Source organism: Puma concolor, chromosome B3, assembly GCF_028749965.1.
Source record: "Puma concolor isolate L17-30 chromosome B3, mPumCon1.1.hap2, whole genome shotgun sequence".
Lineage (NCBI taxonomy): Eukaryota > Metazoa > Chordata > Mammalia > Carnivora > Felidae > Puma > Puma concolor.
The window spans coordinates 119,144,259-119,169,865 of NC_141672.1; the positions used below are offsets into that span (position 1 = coordinate 119,144,259).

Consider the following 25,607-nt stretch of genomic DNA (forward strand, 5'->3'; position numbering starts at 1 on the left):
GGCTTCTTTGCTGTGAACTAATTGACCATATATATGCATGGGTTTATTTCTGGGCTGTCTGTTCTTTTCCATTGGTCTATGTGTCCATTTTTAAGCCAGTACCATACTATACCTTTGTACCATACTGTAGCTTTATAGTATAGCTTGAAATCAGGAGTGTAATGCTTTTGGCTTTTCCTTTCTCAGGATTGCTTTGGCTATTTAGAGTCTTTTACTGTTCCATACAAATTTTAGGATTGTTTTTTATATTTCTGTGAAAACTGCCATTGGGATTTTGATGGGGATTGCATTGAATCAGAAAAGAAGTAGTAAAATTGATGATAAAATTATGACACGATTTTATAGATAGAAAATCCTAAAGACCATGAAAACTCTTGGAATTAATCAATGCATTCAGTAAAGTCACAAGATATAAAATCAATATACAGTAATTAGCTGTGTTTCTTTTCTTTTTTTTTAATTTTTTTTAACGTTTATTTATTTTTGAGACAGAGAGAGAGAGCATGAACAGGGGAGGGCCAGAGAGAGGGAGACACAGAATCTGAAACAGGCTCCAGGCTCTGAGCTGTCAGCACAGAGCCCGACGCGGGGCTTGAACTCACGGACCGCAAGATCATAACCTGAGCCGAAGTCGGACGCTTAACTGACTGAGCCACCCAGGTGCCCCCTAGCTGTGTTTCTATACACTAACAACAAAATATCTGAGAAAGAAAGAAAAAATCCCATTCACAATAGCATTAAAACCAGTAAAATACTTAGGCATAACTTTAACCAAGGAAATGGGAGATGTGTATAATGAAAACTATAAGACTGATGAAAGAAGTTAAAGGAGACACAAACAAATGGAAAGATATCCTGTGTTTAAAGATCGGAAGAATTAATATTGCTAAAATGTCCATACTACTCAAAGCTATCTATAGATTCAATGCAATCCGTATATATTTTATCTTAATTCATTTGAACAACAGCCTCTGTGAGATAGATGACTATTATACTCCTTTAACAGATGCTTAGCAAGTTAATAATGTAAGTAAGATCACAAGAGTTATGCTTACCTGACATAAGAGAATATTGTTATTAAGCACTACTTTCAAACTTTAGTAATTTATAGGCTCCTTTTAATTGGCTAAAAATTGGAGTCTTTCACCATTGACACACATTATTACAATTTTACTTAAATATGAACAAATAAAATTAGATATAAATTCCTTACACTTGTATTTCTCTTTTAACTCTAAACTGAAACAAACTTAAAAGTACAAAAGAAAAAAGCCTGTAAAACATAATGAAATGCAAATTAACGTTACTTTAATAAAGTGATGATGTTTTGCCAAAACTGAATTGCTGCTCACAACGTGAGTATGGAGCTGTCTGCCACCCCCAAAGGTGTCTTGGCAGCTTTCATTACCATTGACTCTCTTTTTCTGCCACGTTTCTTTCTCAGATGTTGAAAATCCAGGATCAATACAATGTGCTGTGACTGCACCATTATTTCATTTTGGTCTTTACTTAGTGGGACTGTATCATTTACATGTTAAGTGAGCCTCCTACTTTTCTCATTATTCCTTACAATTAAAATTGTGTGCTTGATGCCAGTTCAGACTAGAAAAACAAATGTATCTGTACATTAGTAATCATGTTGCAAATCATGTTGCTATGCTTTGTTAATAAGTGGCCATTGCAATGATCCAGCATATGTTCATATCAATTAATTTTAGATGTAAACTTTGTTTTCAGTTCAATATTAAAGTTATTTTGGAAAACTCATGTACAGACCCTTGGAAAAGATCCTGGATCCCAGTTTGAAAGATACTCTTTTAATGTATTTTTAAGCCATTATTTATTTGTAACCATCATAAAAATAATTCTTTTTTTTTTTTTTTAATTTTTTTTTTCAACGTTTATTTATTTTTGGGACAGAGAGAGACAGAGCATGAACGGGGGAGGGGCAGAGAGAGAGGGAGACACAGAATCGGAAACAGGCTCCAGGCTCCGAGCCATCAGCCCAGAGCCTGACGCGGGGCTGGAACTCCCGGACCGCGAGATCGTGACCTGGCTGAAGTCGGACGCTTAACCGACTGCGCCACCCAGGCGCCCCAAAATAATTCTTATTTATGTATTAGAACAGGTCCTCCAAATACTTTTACCAGGAAAAACTGTTACACTAGTTTGTTATCGTGTCCCTTTGAAAGCAATGAATTTATATTTCTTTAAAGTATTGTATAACTCAGACTTTAATTTAGAAGTGCTTTTTCTCTTTAAAAGTCTAAATTATAAATGTTTTACAGAATGTATTGTTTACTCTTTTCTGTAGCTGGGGAAGGGAAAATTTAGTTTGATTGGAAAAATAATACTTCATAGCAAATGTACAAGTCCCACAAGACAATAAAGCGTCCAGAAATGGTGAAGTGTGGTAACAAATGACATTATTGCTTCCTCTGATGATGTTGCTATAAACATTCTAGTGGGATTTCTCTCAGAATAATTGACTGTTTTGTGATTTCTCTTTCCTTCCCAACTTGCTTTTCCTCCTTTCTCTTCTTTTTCTTACCTTTGAATTTTGCAGTCCTCGTTTCCCCTCTTTCTTATTCCTTTGTTTTGTTTTAAAGATTGGGTTTTTTTTAAGTAATGTCTACACCCAACGTGGGGCTCAAACTTAAAACCCTGAGATCAAAAGTTACACGCTTCACCGACTGAGCCAGCCAAGCACCCCTTTTATTCTTTTGTTTTATACCAGAGATCACCTATCTTTTCACATTTCAGTTAGCCTACAGTCCGGCTTTCTTCACTTGACAGTTGGCTCTGCAGTTGCAGGCAGTGGAGAGGAAGAAGACGGCAAGGCAGCTTCTAACAGCATCTCACCCTTCATTCTCAATAAGCTACGAAAGAGGCCCTCCTAATAGGGGTGGCTCCTGAAAGATTATGCTTAATTTGCCTCAAAATATTCACTCTGAAGCACATAAAGCACAACTTTGGGGGCAGCCATAGCTAATTATATATGCTTGTTGCTTTCTTCCTAGCTTGCTTCCACAGCTTTGCTGTGAGCACATGGACCCTGCCCACCTCAGAGCTGAGCTAGGAAGGTGTGGGTGTGCCTCCTTCTGACGCTTCTTTGTTCAAGTTAGAATTCCACTGTGGTGGGCAGTGCTGCTGCTGCTGAGTGGACCGCCTTTCAGGTATCACCATGCTGTGGCTAAAGCAGCCTCCAGATGCTAGGGATAGCTGAACTTTACCATCTGTGCATACATGCATTCATTCATCCCTTCATCCATCCTGACTCTGTCATTTACTAACTGTGTGACCTTGAGCAGGTCTCAGTTTCTTCATTAGTAAAATGAAGCTAATAATTATGTACATCGTAGGGTTTTTATGAGAATAAGAGCTTTCATGTGTAAAAAAATGCTTCAAGTGGTGCCTGGCACTTAGTAGTAAATGCTAGCTAAAATTATTATTATTCAGCAAGCGTTTATTTAGTATCCAGTATCTTCCAAGCAATCCAAGAGATGTAAACATGAAAAAGACACAGCCTTGCCAGGGCACCTGCGTGGCTCAGTCGGTTAAGCATCTGACTTTTGATCTCAGCTGAGGTCATGATCTCATGGTTCTTGAGATCGAGCCCTACATCGGGCTCTGTACTCACTAAGTGGAGCCTGCCTGGGATTGTCTCACTCTCTCGCTGTCTCTCTGCCCCTCCCCAGCTGGTGCTGTCTGTCTGTCTCTTTCTCTCTCTCAAAATAAATAAATAAATAAACTTAAAAAAAAAAATAAAAAGACATAGCCTTGCCTTCTAGGGACTTCTGTAACTACCATACAATATGGTATTATAATAAAGGTATTTAGGAAGTCAAGTAAAGCTTCATCACACAGGTAAAATTTGAACTGGGTCTTAAAGGATAAATAGTTTTGCCTAATGAAACAGCGCTGGATGAAATACGTCCCAAGCAGAGGGAACAGCTTGTGAACGGAATAAAACTACAAGAGACTGTGGAGTCCTTGGCTGTTATTAGATAACATTTTAACCTCCTCTCTGATGTATACCTTCTTAAGTAGGGATCTGAGGTGGGTTCAGTGTACATTTTGGAACTTATAATCTTATGACTAGTTATTACCAAGTTTATAATAGTAATTATTATTATTATTGAACTGGTTCATCAAAGAGTTTGAACTTAAAAACTGAGTTGGGAGCTAAGCGGTGCCGCTTTACAGTCGTGTGTTTGCTGACGCATGGCTCTTATCCGGAGATGGCTACCATGTGACAGGAACAGTAAATGGCTAGAGAAAAACTTGTGGTTAGAGCAGTTGGAAGTGCATGGGCTTCCTCCTTTCAACAGAGCTCTAGTTACGTTTTCCAAATTAAGCAGGTTTTACTTTGCTTTCTTCTTTAAACAGGAGACCCTTATATCTTAAGATCTTGCCTACTGTTGTGATAGCAAAGAAGTGTGATTTTTTTCTTCCACGAAGGGGTGGGGAGGAGGTCAGATGTCAAATAAGGAAGGTTGCTTTCACTCATGGAATTTCCATTCATGTTCCAAATTAAAGCCGTGTTTTATCTCCTACAAAGTCTTTTCCTGCAGCTTTGCTTTTCTCTTCCTTTCCCCACCCTTTTAGTCATCTACTGAAGGGTTTGGCAGCTGGCTGAGGTATCGGGTCAGCGTTTTTCACTGTGGCAGAAGGAAAGGTTGGGAACAGTGACGTGGGGATACTTGTCACATTTTCCTTTCCTTTTTTTATATAAGTAACCCACATGTGCCATTACAAAAGCCTAATGAGAACCCTGACTTGTAAATTTTACCCTGGTATCCTGGAGATGGACAAATGTGTAGGATGACATATAGGCAGTAGTTCCTCACTGAAAGTGTCCTTAAAAGCCCATGTACAGCACTGAGGATTCTTGACTCTGTCTCTATGGCAATGTGACAGATTTTATGAAGAGAAACAATGGCCTCCAGGAGTCATAGGATTGGGGAAGGAGCCTAGCAGTCCATTCCCCATCCTCCTTTATTATGAACAGATTCTCCTTGGGTGCCTTTAGGAAACACTCTATATATGGTGTTTAATATACCACCTACACAGTCTCCCCTCTTCACTGACTTGGAAATTGCATCCAGCTTGAGGAGCTCCAGCCCTTTCTGTGGGCCTGTTTATTCCAAGATTGAAATCCAGTGTGGATTTAGTTGTTTTGTATCAAATCTGCTTGAAACCGTTGGACTCGAAGCAAAGTAATTATTGTCATTGTCCATATAGCAGTAGAGAGAGTAAAAAACAGTAATAGGTTCTTAAAAAGCTGTCACAACTTGAAGTGAAATAGGCTACTCTTCAACAGTTTCATCTGTAGCCTGAAGGGCTTTGGTCTTAAAAACCGTCACATATGAAATCAGATCTTAGATCATGGAATCCTAGCTGGCATCTGGGGGCAGCTTCAGCCATTCAACTCTCTCATCAACCATTCATCTGTGGGGTTTGCTTTGAGATTGTAAGGAATGTGGAAGCAAATGAGTTTTCTTATCAAACACTCCATTTGGGTACTCCGTATCAGACCTGTCTTGGCAAATAAATAGAAGACACCAGGGTAGACTGTCATATTTTCTTAAGTGCCTCAGAAGACACATATTTTATTTCTCAAGCAGAACTTTGGTGACTAGAATTTCCTGATTTGGGGGTGTCAGTGTTGAGCAGGCAAAACTACTAGTTACTGAGTGCCAATGAAGTTATTTCACAAAGGCAGTAGAGCCCAAGGATTGTTCCTTGGACAGCGCTACATCTGATCGGGTACAGCTTTTCTTTCTAAGAGCCTGTTACAAGTTGAAATAGTTTTGACAGTGTCTTTAAGTGCACATCTTTGTCTCCAAACATAATTAGTGTTGAAAACTGAAGCCCTTGTAGTTAAGGCTTAGTGGCTTAGCCAGCAGCTCCATCTGGTGCTTGCTAAAGGTGTTTGCTTGATTCATCTCAGTTTTACAGCAGTGTGAATACAGATGTACACAGAATTTGTAAAAGAATGTCAGCTCCAAGGTTTCAGTTTTATTGATGGCTTTCTGTTGCACACAGCACTGACATAAGCTAATTGTGTTCCTGGTGAAGCTCATTTGTCCTGTTGATAATGTGATAGCTGCTAATCAACTCAGCAGCCCTTTCTTGACTGAATTAACTTACTAGCACTCAACATGGGGAATTATTTTTACTATTTATCTGCCAGGCTTGGAAAAAGAAAATATACTGTACTACTTAAAAGAGAAAATTGAATCCCTCTCTTATCAGTGGTGGATTTAACTTGGTTAACAAGATATTAGGCCAGGATGCCTTATTCTTTTATATTTAATGCCACATGGTGCTGAGTAGACAGGGAATGCCTTTTTTTTTTTTTTAAGTGTATTTATTTATTTTGAGAGAGACAGGGAGAATGTGAGCTTGAGCAGGGGAGAGGGAAAGAGAGAATCCCAGGCAGGCTCTGTGTAGTCAGCACTTGCCAGATGTGGGACTCAAACCCAGGAACCGAACTGAACCGTGAGATCACGACCTGATCTGAAATCAAGAGTCGAATGCTTAACCGAGTGAGCCACCCAAGTGCCCCAACAGGGAATATCTTTTTAAAAAAATTCTTGGTGATTGACACAGACTGCCCTAAACTACTGATAGAAGTTACTTCCAAGTAATAGGATTACACATGATTTCTATTCTCTTTTATGCTTTTCTGATTTTTCACAGTGAGCATCTATATAACAAAAGAAAAAAATTCAGGTAACAATAGAAAAAATTATTTAAAAACAAAACATATTATAAGTTGCTGTAGCCTTGAATAGTCTCAGTTCTTTCTCAGGTCTTTTCTCATTCACAGCATGGCCCTTCAGGGGGGCTTCAGCCTTCCTCATCCATAAAACAGAAGGATCAAACGGGGGCCTGCTCAGTTTTAACATTCTTAGGTTTGGGATTATCTACCTCTTTCTCCTGTCTCTTTAGCGTCTCCCTGTGTCTTTCTCTAGTATTAATACTCAACATGATCTAGTTTTTGCCATCTTAAACTAAGGAAATCCTTTCTGGACAGCACTTCCTCCCCATATATGCCTGGCTCTTTCTTTCTTCTACTTCCCACATAAACTCTTCCAAAAGTTGTCTACAATTAGACAATTAGACAATTAGAGGGATTATCTACCTCTTTCTCCTGTCTCTTTAGCGTCTCTCCTGTGTCTTTCTCTAGTATTAATACTCAACATGATCTAGTTTTTGCCATCTTAAACTAAGGAAATCCTTTCTGGACAGCACTTCCTCCCTATATATGCCTGGCTCTTTCTTTCTTCTACTTCCCACATAAACTCTTCCAAAAGTTGTCTACAATTACTCACTCTACCTTCTCACTCTTCAGCTGACCACAGTCTGCTTTCCATCCCCACTGCTGCATCAAAATAGTTACAGTTGAAGTCACCAGTGAGCTCATGTTACCAAGTTCAATGGGCAATTTAGGTCCTCAGTCCCCATTACCCCTCCACAGCATTTGAAATAGTTGTCTTCTCCCCCTTCATGAAATCTCCTCATCTGGCTCTGTGTCACACAGTTATGACTGTTATTTTATAGGTTTTGTTTTTTTGTTTTTTGGGCTTTTTTGCTGAATGAATAAAATGTTTATTTTTCTTTTTTTTTCCTTTTCCTGAAATTTATTGTCAAAATTGGTTTCCATACAACACCCAGTGCTCATCCCAACAGGTGCCCTCCTCAATGCCCGTCACCCACTTTCCCCTCCCTCCCACCCCCCATCAACCCTCAGTTTATTCATTTTTGAGTTTTCTTAAGAGTTATTCTCTTCTCCCTGGTTCACCCACCAAGACCACCTCCCCAGCTCACTCTTCTTTTCTTTTTAGCCTGGATATTTCTGTAGTTATTCCCAAACCCACAAGAACAGCAGAATTCCCTTCTGTGTTCCAGACTTCTAAATTCACCTGTTTTCTCTATTATATGGTAACAAAATATGGACTAATAATCTTATTGCCGAAAAGTTGCATCATCTCCTCCAGTGTTGTCTATCTCAGTAAGTGGCCCCACAAATCATTTAAGTACATAAACCCAAATCTCAACATCTATTACTCTCTCCAGAATCTAGTCATTCATGAATCTACATTTCTCTGCCTTCCATGATGCCACATCCTAATTCAGGTCTTCATCATATCTTATTTTGCCAACAGCAGCCCTTCGAACAGTCTCCCGGCTTTCTCTCCTGTCTTCCACCAGCTTATTGTCCATATAGCAGCCAGAGCTGTTTTTTATTTTTAAGTCAGATGCATTAAGGTTTGATTTATATAATCTTTTTTTAGTGTACAGTTCTATAAATTCTGACAAATGCATGGAGTCCTATAACCACCACCACACATTTGGATTATTCCAGTTTTTCCCTATAAACCTTCGTGTACAGGCTATAATGCAAACATAACTTTTCATTTCTCTTGGGTGAGTACCTATTGGTGAGACTGCTGGGTCCCATGGAAAGCTCGTGTTCAACTTTTATGAGAAACTGCCAAACTGTTTTCCAAAGTGGCTGTGCCATCTGCATTCCCACCAGCACCATATGAATTTCACTTGCACCACATTCTCCCTCAGTATTTGATTTTGTTTTCATTGTAACCTTTCTAATAGATGCATAGTGGCAGCTCACTGCAGTTTTAATGTGCATTTCTGTATGACTAAGGATATTTAGCACCTTTCACATGTTAATATGCAATCCATGTACTTTTGGTGAAGTGACTGCTCAAACCTTTTGCCGACTTTTTATCAGATATTTTCTTTTTATTAAATATTGAAAGTTCTTCATATATTCTGGATACAAAGTCCTTTGTCAGATATGTACTTGGCAAAAAACTTCTCATCTGTGGCTTATCTTTCATTCTCTTGTCAGTATCTTTGTCAGAGCAAACATTTTTAAAATTTGATAAAATCCAAATTGTTTTTTTTTTTTTTTAAATGAATCATGCCTTTCATATTGTATCTGGGAACTCAGCCTAATTCAAGGTCACAAAGATTTTCTTCTGTTTTTTCCTATTAAAACCTCTATAGCTTTACACTTTAGTCTATGTACTGCTGTAGCGAGCACTATAGCTTTACACTTTATGCTTAGATCTGGGGTAATTTCCATATACAGTATGTGAGGTATGAATCAAGGTTTACTTTGTTGCCTATGGATATCCAATTATTCTAGCACATTTGTTGAAAAGAATATTCACTGATAGAGGCATGTATCAGTTGCCTATATTCGTATGGTTCTATTTCTGGACTCCTTTCTGTGCCTATTTTGATCTATGTCAGGGGTCAGCACAGTTTTTCTGTAAAGAACTAGATAGTAAGTATTTTAGGTTCTATAGGCCCAAAGGCAAAATTGGAGATATTATGTAAGTACTTGTATAACAAGAGAAAAAAATTTTCCGTGAATTTTTAAAACAAATTTCAAAATACAGGAATTGAGTACAATTTTCTGAAACACAGCTCTACTAATACAAACAGTGGAATTCTTTTTTGGGATAGGGATTGCTTAATTAGGATGCAAAGTTAGTGTTTCCTCTTATCAAACTTGATTATAAATGTTTATTGATGCATATCTGTAGTGAAATTTGACATTTTTATCTTGGAAAAATGTCCTTTTACATGGGCGATACACATGGGTCATGACACATGGGTCAAAACTGCAATTTGAGGGGTACCTGGGTGGTACATGGGTCATGATCTCACGGTCTGTGGGTTTGAGCCCCGCGTCGGGCTCTGTGCTGACGGCTCAGAGCCTGGAGCCTGCTTCAGATTCTGTGTCCCCCTCTCTCTGCCCCTCCCCCGCTCATGCTCTGTCTCTCTCTTTCTGTCAAAAATAAACATTAAAAAAAAATTTTTTTTTAAGGAAAGCACTGCAAAGTGATGAGAGCGCCCCATGCAGTCTGTCCCAAGCTCCTCAACTCCCCACTGTAGCATAAAGCCTCCAGGAACAGTATGCAAACAAATGAGCCTGGCTATCTTCCCATAAAGCTTTATTTATGGGCACTCTATTGGGAATTTCATGTAATTTTCACTTGTCACAAAATACTATTCTTTTGGATTTTTTAATCATTTGAAAAATTTTAAAGCATCCTTAGTTTAGGACATACAGAAACAGGCAGCAGGCTAGATTTGTTTGCCCCACTTTCCCCATTTATGTTTCTATCTTTTGCCAGTACCCCATTGTCAGGATTACTGTAGCTTTACGCTAAGTCTTAAAATCAGGTAATATGAGTCCTCCAACTTCGTTCTTTTTCAAAATTGCTTTGGCTATTCTAGTTCCTTTGCCTTTCTGTATAAATTTTAGAATTAGTTTGTTGATTTCTCCTAAAAAATCCTGCTTGGATTTTTTTAGAATTATGTTGAATCTACAGAGCAGTTTGGGAGAAATTAACGTCTTCATAATACTGAGAGAACTTGGTATCTCTCTCCACTTAGGTCCACTTTGATACCTTTTTATCAGCATTTTGTAGTTTTCTACATAGAGATTTTAGATTTTGTACATATTTTGTTAGATCTGTAGCTACGTATTTCTTGTATTTTCCTCAGAGCTGGCTTTTTTAAATGCAAATTGGATCATGTTGTTTCCCCTTTTTAAAACCTTTCAGTGTCTTCCCACTCCTCTTAAGATAAACTCTGTAATCTTTAAAAGCCTAAAGGGCCGTGCATGATCTGGCCCCTGCTTTCCTTTTCAGCCTAATTTTATGCCATTCTTTCCCTTGCTCAAAATGTTCCAATCTCAGACTAGCAGGAAATGCTTTTATCAACTAAGGGATAGCTTTTTGAATATCTGAAGGACTAAATAAATGTTTTCAAACAAACACTTGAAAAATATACTCTTACCATATTGAAATGAGCCATTTGATAATCTCCAGCAAAGAATGAACTTAGGTTTCAGCCAGGCTGTTGGGCTCTCTGTATGGAATACTTTGATCTTTAAGTCTGTACTTCTTTCACTGAGGCAGAATGCTTTATGAGTATTGTTCACAAGGGACTTAGCTCTGTGTGTGTGTGTGTGTGTGTGTGTGTGTGTGTGAGTGCACACATACACGTGTGCACACACATGCAAGCTAAAGAAAATATTCTTTTCTTTACACACATGCTGAGACTCGACAGAAAGGCTGCATTTCTAATGAAACGAAAGATCTTTTTTGCTGTCATTATACATGAGTAAAGTTAAACTCTCTAGCCATTAAAATAGTCTTACACATACATGCCTACTGCCAACTTTATTATAATATCCAAATTAGAAATATAACACTGTAGTGATATTCTGTGGGAAAGTCTGCAGCTCTGTGCCTAAGACAAAAGGGAGAGTCACAAGATTAGTTTTTTTTTAAATAAACTTTAAACCCAGCACATTTAGTCAAACCGTATTTATTTAGCTCCTTATGCTAGACATGTAGAGATGAACAAGATAGAGCCCAGACCTTAAAAAGCTCAAAAACTAGTGAGTAAACAGACAATTAAAAATGAACGTGCAGGTCACCTACCTGGGTGGCTCAATCAGTTAGGTGACCAACTCTTGATTTTGCCTCAAATCATGATTCATGATTCATGAGATTGAGCCCCACTTTGGGCTCTGTGCAGACAGCAGACAGCAGACAGCACGGAGCCTGCTTGGGATTCTCCCTACCCGGCTTGCACACACGTATGCACACTCTCTCTTTCTCAAAATAAATACATAAACTTTTTTTTTTTTTGTAATGAAAGTGCTTGTTCATGGAGGTATGTCTAAGTGGCTTTGATAGTATCAAGGAGAAATGAGTAGCCCAGTAGGATTTACAACATTAATCAGACTAGCTGATGTTTAAGACATAAGGCTAGAAGGGAGGCAAAGACCAAATCATGAAAACCTAAGGGGCTTGTGTTCCTTCCTAGAACTCAGAGGTTCCAACACCTCAGTGCACTTAAAACTTGTTAAAACAAACAAACACGGAGAACTTGTTTTAAAAAATCAAATTCTTGGACTCTTCCCTCAGAGATTGACTACGTAGGTGTGTAGTGCTTCCCCAAGTGGTTCTTACTTAGCTGGCAACCCCTAGTCTGCACACTGACATTTGAGAGTCAGTGCATAGGTAAGACTGAGCACAGAATAGTTAAGCTAGGTAGTAAGTTGATCCTCTTAGCTTTTCAGAAAGGTAAATCTGATGGTAGTATCTCATTAAATACGAATTCTGATCCAGTAGGTCTGGGGTTATACCTGAAATACTGCATTTCTAACAAGTTCCCAAATAAGGCTGATACTTTTGACCACATTTTGAGTAGCAAATGTAGAGAGATTGGATTGGAGTAGGGTGAGACTGCAAGCATGAAGATCAGTTAACAGCTCATTGCAGGAATCTAGACAAAAGATGGTGAATATCTGAACTGCTAGCAGGGTCTGGTAATGACAAGAAAGAGTTCCAGTGAAATGTAATAGATAGAATTGGCAAGACTAATTTAAGGAGTTAGATGTGGAGTTAGAAGTGAAGGAAGAGGTGTCAAGAATTGAGTTTAGTTATCTAAGTAGATGATGGGGACATTAACTGAAATAGGGTAAAGACAGAGAAAGGAGGTGGCCTGGAGAGTAGAGGAGGGCTGGTTAGAGTAGAAAAGTTTCTTGCAGTTGAGAAAAGGGGTAGCCAGAGGCTTAGTTTGAATGTACTCAGATTGAGGAGTCTATGAGGTAGCCAAAATTAAAAGGGCAGGTGGAGGAGGAACCTACAGTGAACTAAGAAGTATCACACAGGTTGTAGATAATAAAAAGAGCAGTTTGAAACGCATTTCCAGAAGGGGAAGTTCACAGTAGCATTGCCACATAGATATCAAGTGAAAGATTATATATAGTTCAATGAGAGTATACAAAAATTATGGCTGAAAGACGAACTTTCCAAAATGCTAACTGGCTTAAGGAGTTCAGAAAGCACCCAAATTAATTAATCTTTCAATCTGTTCACTTAAAGAAAAGTTTAGGAGTGGAGCCAGTTTTTTTAAGTCATTCATCATGATAAGCCTCGTTGTGCCTTTTCCATTTAGATTTTCTTTTTTTTTCCCTCCCACAGATTGATCATACTTACAAGAGCTGCTATGATACATAGGGGAGGTGAAAACTGATGGATGAAAGTTTTGCTATGCACTGAAAGGAAAGCATTGTCTGTGAAGGTCTTTTCTTAAAAATGTCTGCTTGTAACACCTTTACTGAACACGTGTGGAAACCTGGTGAATGCAAGAACTGCTTTAAGCCTAAAAGCTTACACCAGCTCCCCCCAGACCCTGAGAAGGCACCCGCCACCCATGGCAATGTGAAAACTAATGCCAATCACAGTAATAACCACCGCATGAGGAACACTGGGAATTTCCGTCCTCCTGTGGCTAAAAAACCCACTATAGCTGTGAAACCCACTATGATGGTGGCAGATGGGCAGAGTGTATGTGGTGAACTTAGTATCCAAGAACACTGTGAGAACAAACCTGTCATCATAGGGTGGAACCGAAACAGGACGGCCTTGAATCAGAAACCACTCAATAATAATAATGAAGATGATATTGAAGGATTTAGCCATGTTCCTAAGCCCTATGGCAATAATGATAGTGCAAAGAAGATACCAAATAACAATAATGGTCTAACTGATGTGTTAAAAGAGATAGCAGGCTTGGATACCACCCCTCAGATGAGAGGAAATGAAACAAACTCCAGAGAAACATTCTTAGGAAGAATAAATGATTGCTATAAAAGATCATTGGAAAGAAAGCTTCCACCAAGTTGCATGATGGGCGGTATAAAGGATACTCAGGGCAAGCATGTTATTCTGAGTGGGAGCACAGAAGTGATCAGTAATGAAGGGGGCCGGTTCTGTTACCCAGAGTTTTCTAGTGGTGAGGAGAGTGAGGAAGATGTACTTTTCAGTAACATGGAGGAGGAGCATGAGAGCTGGGATGAGAGCGACGAAGAGCTGCTGGCCATGGAGATTCGCATGAGAGGGCAGCCCCGCTTTGCTAACTTCAGGGCAAATACTCTGTCTCCTGTTCGATTCTTTGTGGACAAAAAATGGAATACTGTCCCCCTGCGAAATAAGTCTCTGCAGAGAATCTGTGCTGTAGACTATGATGACAGTTATGATGAAATCCTAAATGGTTATGAAGAGAATTCTGTGGTCTCCTGTGGACCAGGAAGCATGCAGAGCATGGTGTCATCTGACTCTACATCACCAGACTCTTCTTTAACAGAAGAGTCACGTTCTGAGACAGCCAGTGGTTTATCCCAGAAGATCTGTAATGGAGGAGTATCTCCTGGTAACCCGGGAAATTCTAAGGACATGAAGGAAAATGAGCCCAATTATGAAAGTCTCTCTGGTAATAATCAGGAAAAGGACTCCTCACAAGCACCTAAAAGCTCAGTAAAAGTTCCAGAAACACACAAAGCAGTCCTTGCTCTCCGATTAGAAGAGAAGGACGGCAAGATTGCTGTACAGACTGAGAAGCAAGAAAGTAAAGCCTCTACCGATATTGCTGGGCAAGCAGTAACCATTAACCTTGTCCCCGTAGAAGAGCAAGCAAAGCCCTACCGAGTTGTGAATCTGGAACAGCCACTGTGCAAGCCATATACTATCGTGGACGTGTCGGCAGCCATGGCCACTGAGCACCTCGAGGGCCCTATTACCAGCCCCAAGACAAAAATCTCCTCTTCTACTCCAAACTCTCCGATGACATCACCTGCATCGACTTCAGGACAAATAAGTGCCCACTTCCAAAAATCCAGTGCAATACGATACCAGGAAGTATGGACTTCCAGTACCAGTCCACGACAAAAGATACCCAAGGTGGAATTAATTGGTGGTGGAACTGGACCAAATGTCCCTCCAAGGAAAAACTGTCACAAGTCAGCACCTACTTCACCGACAACTACAAACATTTCCTCTAAAACCATCCCTGTTAAGTCACCCAATTTGTCTGAAATAAAATTTAATAGTTATAACAATGCTGGTATGCCACCTTTTCCAATCATCATTCACGACGAGCCAACCTATGCTCGGAGTTCTAAAAATGCCATCAAAGTTCCCATTGTAATCAACCCAAATGCATATGACAATCTAGCCATTTATAAAAGTTTTCTTGGAACAAGTGGAGAACTCTCAGTGAAGGGAAAAACCACAAGTGTAATAAGCCATACTTATGAAGAAATAGAAACTGAAAAACTGTCCGATAACACCACTAGCAAACCTACTGAGTGCCCCCAAGCCAAAGGGCTTTCAAGTAGCACAGAGCGTAAAAGGGGCTCAGTGGCTCAAAAGGTTCAGGAGTTTAACAGCTGTCTGAACAGAGGTCAGTCTTCACCACAGAAAAGTTATAGTTCTGGCCACAGCTCCCCAACAAAGATCCAGAGAACCACTCAAGAACCTGTGGCCCAAATAGAAGGCACTCAGGAGTCTCAGACGGTCAGCAGCAGCAGCAGCACCAGCACCAGAGAGAAAGCAAGCACAGTGCTTTCTCAGATTGTGGCTTCTATCCAACCACCACAGTCTCCTCCAGAAATGCCCCAGTCTGGCCCTAAAGCATGCAGTGTGGAAGAGCTCTATGCAGTCCCTCCAGATGCGGACGCTGCTAAGAGTACACCAGTCCGACCCAAGTCTCTCTTTACGTCTCAGCCCAGTGGGGAGGCTGAAGCCCCTCAGACCACAGAAAGTCCTACTGCCAGAGTACGGAAAGATCCACTCGCAAAGCCAGTCACTGCCCCTCTCTCCAAGTTAGTGGCTAACTCCCAGGGTGAGCCACCCCCTCCCTTCCCCCCACCTCGTTCTACTTCCTCCCCTTACCATGCGGGCAACCTTTTGCAGAGGCATTTCACCAACTGGACCAAGCCAACCAGTCCTACCAGGTCAACGGAAGCTGAATCAGTTTTGCACTCTGAAGGCAGCAGGCGGGCAGCTGATGCAAAACCTAAACGCTGGATATCATTTAAAAGCTTCTTCCGCCGCCGGAAAACAGACGAGGAGGATGACAAAGAGAAAGACCGAGAGAAAGGGAAACTGGTGGGCCTGGATGGCACAGTCATCCACATGCTGCCGCCTCCTCCAGTTCAGCGCCATCACTGGTTCACAGAGGCAAAAGGACAGTCCAGTGAGAAGCCAGCCATTGTCTTTATGTACAGGTGTGATCCTGCCCAAAGCCAGCTCAGTGTGGATCAGAAGGCCAGAGCAGACCAGTCAGCACTTGTAGAAAAAGATGGGACAGAGGATGGGTTACTACAGGACTCAGAGAAGAAGAAAAGGAGTCATTCTTCTCCGTCACAGATCCCTAAAAAAATTCTCAGGTATGTAAAATAGAATGGCAGAATATGAGAATTTTTTAACACATTTTTAGATGCTAAGTTTTTTATATCTTTCAGGTTGCATAAGAGCCATTTCTGTCTGGAAGTAGCACTCAGTGGCCATCATCTATCTTTATAACTGCATTCCAAGATTAGAGTATTATTAAAGTGATCTTATTGCACTGAACAAGGTTTATGGCCCTGGATCTTTAGCTAAAGTAGCCTGCTGCATTCTGGTGAGTGCAGAGGGGCTTGAACATAGAAAAGCAAATCCATAACACCCTAATAGCAGTAAATAATATGTTGCTTTGAAATGCTATGATAGTGTGAGGAAGAAACAGGATCAAATGAATAAATGGTGATACTCTTCTTACCCTCACTGTAGATGGAATAAAGCTCTTCAAGCGATTTGTTCTGGCTTTCACCAAGGTGTAGCTCTATATCATTACTTTGTTTTCAGGGAATATTTGTTTTTTTAATGCTGTCTCTTTCTGTCTTCCTTCCAAGTATTGTGGAAATTTTTGGGGTGGAGTTGGGGGCAAGCAGTCTGTAGTTATTTAACATGTAAGTGATATAAGAGAAGATGGTTACTGAGATTGAGACCCAGTAGTAGAATCCATAATGCCAGCTGGGCAAACGGCCCACCCGCCTCAGTTCTCTAGGTATCCATTTTCTTTCCTTCTTTAATAACTCTTTCTTGATCACCTACTCTGTGTAAAGCACATTGTAAATAGTTCTCTTGAATCCATACAACAGCCCTACAAATTGGTTGTATACAGATGAGGAAACTGAAAATCAGAGAAGTTAAGAATTGACCAGATTCATATAGCTCACAACTGCCAGAGTCAGAATTCAAACCTTGGTTTGGCTGACTCTAAAGCTTGCATTCTTCCCACAGTGTTGCACTGTTAATGAACACAAGAGTAAATGAAGTTTTTATATTTTCACTTGTAATCATTCACATAAACATTTATGTTTAGGAAGCCTAAAATTGTTGTTTCTCATTCATATTGTAAGGAAAGTTAATGAACTGCCAATAAAAACAAGAACCACTATCCCAAATTTGTAACAAATGGGATGATTTCTTTATATCCCCTGTACTTCTTAATTTATTTTTAAACGTTTCATTTATTTATTTATTTATTTATTTCTATGAATATAATTTATTGTCAAGTTGGCTTATATACAATACCCAGTGCTCATCCCAACAAGGGCCCTCCTCAGTGCCCATCACCCATTTTCTCCTCTCCCCCATGCCTCCCCATCCACCCTCAGTTTTTTCTCTGTATTTAAGAGTCTCTTGTGGTTTGCCTCCCTCCCTCTCTGTAGCTTTTTTCTTTCCCTTTCTTCCCCCATGATCTTCTGTTAAGTTTCTCAAGATCCACATATGATTGAAAACATGGTATCTGTCCTTCTCTGACTTATTTCACTCAGCATAATGCCTTCTAGTTCCATCCACATTGCTGCAAATGACATTAAACATTTTATTTTTAAGTAATCTCTACACCCAATATGCAGCTCGAACCCACAACCGCATGATCAAGAGTCACATGCTTTACCGACTAAGCCAGCCAGGCACCCCAGTACTTTTTACTTTTAAACAAAGATATGTCCCGAGTATTCTTTCATCTGATTCTAAGTCTGCCTCCCTGTTGACTTACAGTAAGCCTTTTCTACCAGGCCTGGCATTTTCTTTGGCAAAGACAGCAAAGTCTTATGATAGGGCAGATCCTCTTACCAGCTTTTTTATTAGAAAAGTATAAATAAAAATGAAGTGAATACTTAATGCCTTCACTTTTTCGAGCAAAATGTTAGCAAGTTTATATGTTTATCTGTATACTCTTTACAAAAATAAGCTTTTTACATAACCCCCAAATAGTTGTCAAAATGCTAGCAAGTTCCTGTTTTCCTTAAGCCCGTATAATAACAAAGCAAGCAGAATAGTAGTAATATATTCCTGGAAAGAGTAGTCTTGTCATAGGTAGTTGAAAGTGGATGATAGAATATTGTACTCCAGTAGTAATAAAACACATGTATTACAGGTTACTGTTTTATTTAGGAAAAAAGCAATTTAAGTAGCACATGGTTGGAGTTACTTATGTCAGATAGTTCTTGCAGATCGATAAATGGCTTCACTCTTCATTGAGTATGGCTGTGGTGTGTTTATCTGCCTCCTGGAAGAGAGAGCCAAGGACTGATTTGGCGTCTCTTCTGTGAAATGAGATTCTCTGCTTTGGCTCCATGCCACCGTATGTGGGCTTGAGGGCAGCCCAGGCCCTGTGGCATGGCAGACCCCTTACAATACAGCTTATATTTTCACAGATGTTGTAATGAGCTGGTCATATTTTCCAAATTTTATCAGTTCTTAGTAAGTAACATCCCTGAATCCAAACGATGCAGTTGGTGTGCCCCATTGGTTTCAAATGTAACCATGCACCACAATAACTTGAGGGCTGTTAAAACAGAGATTGCTGGGCCCCACGCCCACAGCTTCTGATGCAGTAGGTCTGGGGTGGTGTGGGTCCTGATAATTTGCACTTCTCACAAGTTCCCCGGTGGTGGTGGTGGTGCTGCTGCTGCTGCTCCTGCTGCTCCTGCTGCTGCTCCTGGGGCTACACTTTGAGAGCCACTGACCTCACCGCCATCCTAAATCTAAAGATATGTGCTGCAGTCTAAGTAAAGCATGTGTGAGGTATTAAGATTTTCTTAGAGGCACCCTGGAATTTTCACATTTCATAATGGCTCAGATTGAGCAGAAAAAGAGGTTTTAAGTAGTGCTTTTTTTTTTATTGTTTGGAAAGTTTTAAAGATACATCATTTGCTTTTTCAATAATTACTTAATTGGGTACACCATTGGTATTTACTTAAAGCAACTTTGAAAGGGAAAAACATTACTGTCAAATGTCAGCATTTGTGTTTCCAGCTTGATGGTGGTGGTAATCATTAAATTACCATCCCGCTGTTGGAAGAAATGAAAATTCAAGTTTTTCTATAAGTAATGAAGATACCAAATCCAAACTGTAAGAAATGAAAAATACTTGACTTCAGGCCAAACCCTAAAAGATAAGGGACTTTGTAGAGCCTTTTATTATGGGATTGTTACTAAATTTATTTATTTGACTGTTCAGGTGACATAAATTGAGTATCTTCAGTATGCTGTATATGTGCCATAGGGACAAATAGGGAAAAGATGATCACACTGCTGAAATAACAGGCTTGGGTTTGACTTCACTTTAGCTATTTGTCTGGTTCTTCAGTGTACAGTGACTATAATGATACCTGTCACACACAGTGAATTTGAGGATATAATAGGAAAACACGTAAAAGATTTTGCACAGGGTCTGACACACGTTGGGTGCTTTAAGATGTTAGTAGCCCCTCTGCCTTCAATATAATAAATGCTAAAACAATGTATGTGTGTAGCGACACAGAGGCATAAAAGACAGTGATTAGATCAGCTTAGAAGAGACTTCTCTCAGAAAGGAAATACACACCAGGTCTTAAAAGACAGATAGGATTTTTCCCACTGCTTGGGAAAGACATTGTAGGCAAAAGGAACAATATATGCAGAGCCGCAGAGAAGATGATGATGGCAAGGAGAATCAAGACAGGTGGCTGGGGCGTCTGGGCCCAGTCAGTTAAGCATCCGACTTCAGCTCAGGTCATGATCTCATGGTTCTTGCATTCGAGCCCTGCATCAGGCTCTGTACTGACAGCCCGGAGCCTGGAGGCTGCTTCAGATTCTGTGTCTCCCTCTCTCACTGCCCCTCCCCGACTCGTGCTCTGTCTCTCTCTTTCAAAAATAAATAAACATTTAAAAAGTTTAAAAAAAAAAAAAGGTGGCTGGAAAAGGATGACAAAGAGACCAGTGGTTCTTCAAATGTGGTCAAAGCAAGGTCAAATGGTGATCACGCACAAGTCACCACTTTCATAAGACATTATTCTTTTCACTACGTTGACATTTGCACTGGTGGCACAAAAACAATAGTATGTAAAACTACTTACACCTTAACAGAAATCAAAGCCATCACATAATATTGTCCAAATAGTTAAAAAAAAAAAAAAGTTTCACTTAAACATGTCCTTGATGAAGTAGTTTTATTAAATCTCAGCCCTTGAGGGGCGCCTGGGTGGCGCAGTCGGTTAAGCGTCCGACTTCAGCCAGGTCACGATCTCGCGGTCCGTGAGTTCGAGCCCCGCGTCAGGCTCTGGGCTGATGGCTCAGAGCCTGGAGCCTGTTTCCGATTCTGTGTTTCCCCCTCTTTCTGCCCCTCCCCCATTCATGCTCTGTCTCTCTCTGTCCCAAAAATAAATAAACGTTAAAAAAAAAAAAAAATTTTAAATCTCAGCCCTTGAGGCTATGTCTGTTAAACTCCGTATGATGAAATGGGAAGTATACATGAAGTGCTTCTGCTGCACACCAAAATGTGATGGCTACCTCAAGGAAGCACACTTGGGAAATAGTTTGAGTTTCAAGATTTGGGTTACAAAGCTGAACTACCCCCCGCCCCCCCATTTTCATGGACTGCCTTGAAAGAACAAGTGGCTGATCCCCTGTGGCTGGCAATTCAGACTTGAGTGTTTGGCAGATATTTTCTCAAGAATGAGCATAGCCTATTACTTAAAGGAAAACAATGGACAGTATTTGTTGTCAATGATAAAATTCAGGCTTTCAAATAAAAGTAAGAATTTTTGAAAACTTGTATCTGCCACCATGACCTTGACAGCTTCCTGATACTTAGAGATTTTTCTGATGAGATTGGTGGTGGTGGTGGTATTTGCATACAAAGGTTTTTTAATATCACATGATGAAATGTGCCAACATTTGGAAGATCTGCATAACCCAGTGAACTGGCAATTTCCAAATGACCTAATGCATGATATTACAAAATTATGCATACGTTGAAACTGCAAATTATACCAATAGATTTTTATGTAACTGAGTCCAAAAGGTTTATTATTAATGGTTTCAGATTTCACATTGCAAGTAACCTTTAAGGGACTTCTACTTACCAAGTTCTGGTATAGTACCAAGAAGAATATTCATAATTATCTAAAAGTCTACTGATACACTCCTCCCTTTCCCACCCATATATCTGGATGAGATCAAATTTTTTTCATTACAGTTGACTCTTGAACAACACAGGTTTGAATTGCACAGGTCTACTTATGTGTGGATTTTTCTTAAATAACATACAGTACTGTAAATGTATTTTCTCTTACGATTTTAATACCATTTTCTTTTCTCTAGCTTACTTTAAGAACACATTATATAATAATATATGACATACAAAATATGTGTTAATTGACTATGTTATGAGTAAGGCTTCTGCTCAATAGTAGGCTATTAGTAGTAAGTTTTGGGGGAGTCAAAAGTTATACACAGATTTTTGACTGTACAAGGGACAGTGCCCCTAGCCCCCACATTGTTCAAGGGTTTTAAAAGGTTTTTAATTTTTTTTTTAATTATTTTTAAAGGGTTTGTTATTTTAAATGAACTAGTAACTATTTTCAAATTTTCTCAATTTTAATTTCTCATATAATATCAATAGCTACAATTCACATAAGCAAGAGCCCTTGCACTTCTCAATAATTTTTAAGTGTAAAGGAATCCCAAGAACAAAAAACTGGAGAAGTGCTGAGACAAACTGTGAAGAGGCTTGAATGATATGTTGAAATATTTGGCCCTTATCTTGTAGATTTTGTAGCAGAAACAGGTTTTATGGGGGGGAAGTATGTGACTTTTTAATTTTTTTATTTTTTATTCTTTTAAAGATTTATTTTTTAAGTAACCTCTACATCCAGTGTGGGGCTTGAATTTACAACCCTGAGGTCAAGAGTCACATGTTCCACCGACTGAGCCAGCCAGGTGCCCCAATATTTTTTAATTTTAATAAATTTTTTTCTGGCAGTGTCATTGAAAATGGACTGGAAAATGGAAATACTGATGACAAGGATACTAGTCAAATTTGGGCTCCTGTGGAATATATCCACAGGCATCATTTCTTTTTTTTTAAAGCTCTACTCTCATAGCAACTTTTTTTTTTTTTTTTTTTTTTAAATTTATTTTTGGGACAGAGAGAGACAGAGCATGAACGGGGGAGGGGCAGAGAGAGAGGAAGACACAGAATCGGAAACAGGCTCCAGGCTCTGAGCCATCAGCCCAGAGCCTGACGCGGGGCTCGAACTCACGGACCGCGAGATCGTGACCTGGCTGAAGTCGGACGCTTAACCGACTGCGCCACCCAGGCGCCCCCACAGGCATCATTTCTATCTGGCTAAGTCTGGATCATGAGGAGTTAATTTAATGGTTATTCTAGTCTGTGATCGGGTGGGAATTCCTCCACTATCATTTTTACGCACACTAGCCTACCTGCCATCTCTGCAGCTCTTTGGGTGTCCATAGCATGGGGAGTAATACTGCATAGGAAGAAAAATGTAAGCACTGGAGTCAGATTCAGATTTGAATTCTATGTATACCACTGGTAGGTGTGTGACTTTTGACTTAACCTCTCTAAGCTAAGGCTTTCCAACCTGTACAGTAGTGATACTAATACCTACCTGACAGAGCTATTATGAGGACTAAATGGATACCTATAAAGCATCTAGCACAGTATGTAGGAATAGGGTTGGCCTCTTTACAAATTCTGTTTAGGGCACCATAATTTAAGATGATCCTTGCTGAATGTCTTGCCTCTGCAGTCTGTTTTTAGAACAGCCAAGTGTTCTTTCTTAAACATAAATCCAGTCATAAGCCCAAACTGCAGAAAGCCCTGTATATGTGACCTTTGTCTACTTGTTTAATTTTACTTACTCTCTTGCTCATGAACCCCAGTTATTCTGGCTTCCTTTGTTTCTGAGGGCCTTGTTGATAATGTTGACCGTGAAGTGAATACTACAGGATTACCTTTTAAGGGATACCATCTTAAAATGGGTCCTTTTATTTATTTCCATTTTATTTTAAAGTTTTTGTGAAAGAAAATTTTAAACATATACAAAAGTAGATAAATTAGTAAAATGAATTACCATTTACCCCAAACCCACATTTCCAACAGTTACCAATTTATGGCCAATCTTGTTTCATCTATAACCTTTTCTTCTTCCCCACATTATTTTGAAGCAAATCCCAGACATTGCATTTGTAAATGTTTCAGTATGTATCACTAAAAGTTAAAATCCTTTCTTTCCTTTCCTTTCCTTCCTTCCTTCCTTCCTTCCTTCCTTCCTTCCTTCCTTCCTTCCTTCCTTCCTTTGCTTTCTTCTTTCCTTTTCCATCCTGACCATATACCAGAAAGGATTCTGTAAACTTTAATGGCTAACTCCTGGCTAAATGGCATCTGGTATCCAGATTTTAAATACTGGGTATATTCTGATAACTCCATCCCTGACCTACCCCATGATTCACATGCTTATCCACTTGATATCTCCACTTGAACATCAAATGGACCTCTCAAATGAGGCATGTCCAAAACAGAATTCTTGATTTTTCCCTCCAAATCTATTCCATCCCAAGTCTTCCCTTCTTGGTAAATGATCCCACCATCCATCCAACTGCTTATTCCAAAAAGTAGGGGTCATCCTTGATCCTTCTCTTCCCCACACCCCCTACATAGAAAATATCGGCAAGTCTTGTTAACTCATCCTCTAGAATAATACATCCCAAATCTGTTTACTTCTTTCCATCTCTGCTTCTACCACTGTGGTCCAAACCACCATCATCTCACCTGATTTACTAAAGTATTTTCCTAATTTATTTCCCTGCTTTAATCTCTTGCCTTTTCTAATCTAGTCTCTCTAGGATAGCTAAGTAGCCAAGTACTCTTTTTCAAATCAAATCGCATAGTGTCAACACAATGAAGAAAGTCCCTACATAATATGACCTCTGCCTACTGTCTACCTATTTAACCTATCTCCTATTCATCCCCTTGTTCACAAACTTCTCACAATAGTTTTCTTTCTGTTCTTCATACGTGCCAAACATAACCCCTTTTTTAATCAGCTACTCACTCTCTTTGGCATGCTTTCTTCAGATTTTTGTATGGCAAGCTCCTTGTCATTCAGCTCTCAATTTAAGTGTCACTTCCCCAGGAAAATTTTAACTGACTTCCCCATCTTAAGAAACTTCCCCTACCTTCAGTCACTCCCCATTACATCATCCTTTTTTATCTTTGATTTATTCACGTGTTTATCACTTCCCCCCCCCCCCATTCTGTCTTCATTTTACTCCTCCCTTCTGGATTCAGTTTCCGTTTAGTAGTCTTTTCAGTAAACTGTGTGGTAAATTCTAAAATCATCTTGATTTCATAATTGGTAGGCAGTATCTTTTGCCAATCACATGTCCTTAAAAATTTAGTTGAAAACATTTTTTCTAATCAGTTACAAAAACTTAGTGCCTAAGAAAATAACTGTAATTCACCCAAAATAACTTTAATACTTCCAGACAAAGTTAAGGATCTCATTTGCCCACTGAAGGGTCTCTTTTGGCTAACCTTTCCAGCTTCACCAGCCCTGAACATCCTGTTCCTAATTAGCAAAACCCCCCAGTGTATCATGTAAGTCTGGTTTCTCTGAGACTCCCAGAAACATCTCAGGAATTCAACTGTGCCTCACACTGCTGGGATTCTGTCCAAACCTCTGCCAACTTCTGTTTTGGACAGGGAGATAAGGTTTGGCACACCTTTGCTGCCTTAGGAATGCCATTCATCTGTATAAGCCTTCCTCTATCCTTCCAAGATCTTTTTTTATCTTCTTAGAACCCATAGAACGAAGCTATATTCCTTAGTAATCCAGGAGTCGATTCTAGGAACCTTCTAATCCACTCCAGGGTTCAAGGATATATAGAAGAAGTTGGAGAACTATGGCCTATAGGCCAAATCCAACCTGTCACCCCTTTCTGTAAATCAAGTTTTATTGGAAAACAGCCACACTCATCCATTTGCATGTTGTCTATGGCTACTTTTGCACTATAACAGCAGCCTTAGGTGCAACAGACACCATGTGGCCTGTAAAGCCTAAACTATTTACTATCTGACTCTTCACAGAAAAAGTTGACTGAGCCTCTGAACTAAGCTATAATAAATACCTGATTTGTCTGTGGTTTTCAGGCATACTAGTGGCCTATGTCCATTCTAGCCAAACACTATACAGGTTTGCTACTCACTAAAGTACCCAAAGTCTGGGCCTCTTTATAGACATATGTGTATGCACATATAGTATGGAAAAAGAAAGTCTGAGCACTTTTCAGAATGTGGTAGAATGTAACGTCCTTCTCTTTCTGTAAAGTTAGAAGCTTAAGGTTTTTTTTTAATGCTTATGC

The 25,607-nt window shown here is 39.6% G+C and overlaps 1 protein-coding gene across 2 annotated transcripts in view; it reads left to right on the top strand.

Moving 5' to 3' along the window:
• The window catches only part of PEAK1 (pseudopodium enriched atypical kinase 1), a 315,319-nt gene that overhangs the window by 221,104 nt on the left and 68,608 nt on the right, over positions 1-25,607 (top strand). For both annotated transcript variants that reach the window (XM_086711282.1, XM_025919501.2), the window contains exon 4: positions 13,047-16,294. In XM_086711282.1, the coding sequence (XP_086567408.1) occupies positions 13,161-16,294 (3,134 nt within the window). In that variant the 5' untranslated portion in view covers positions 13,047-13,160. The remainder of the gene's footprint in view (positions 1-13,046; positions 16,295-25,607) is intronic.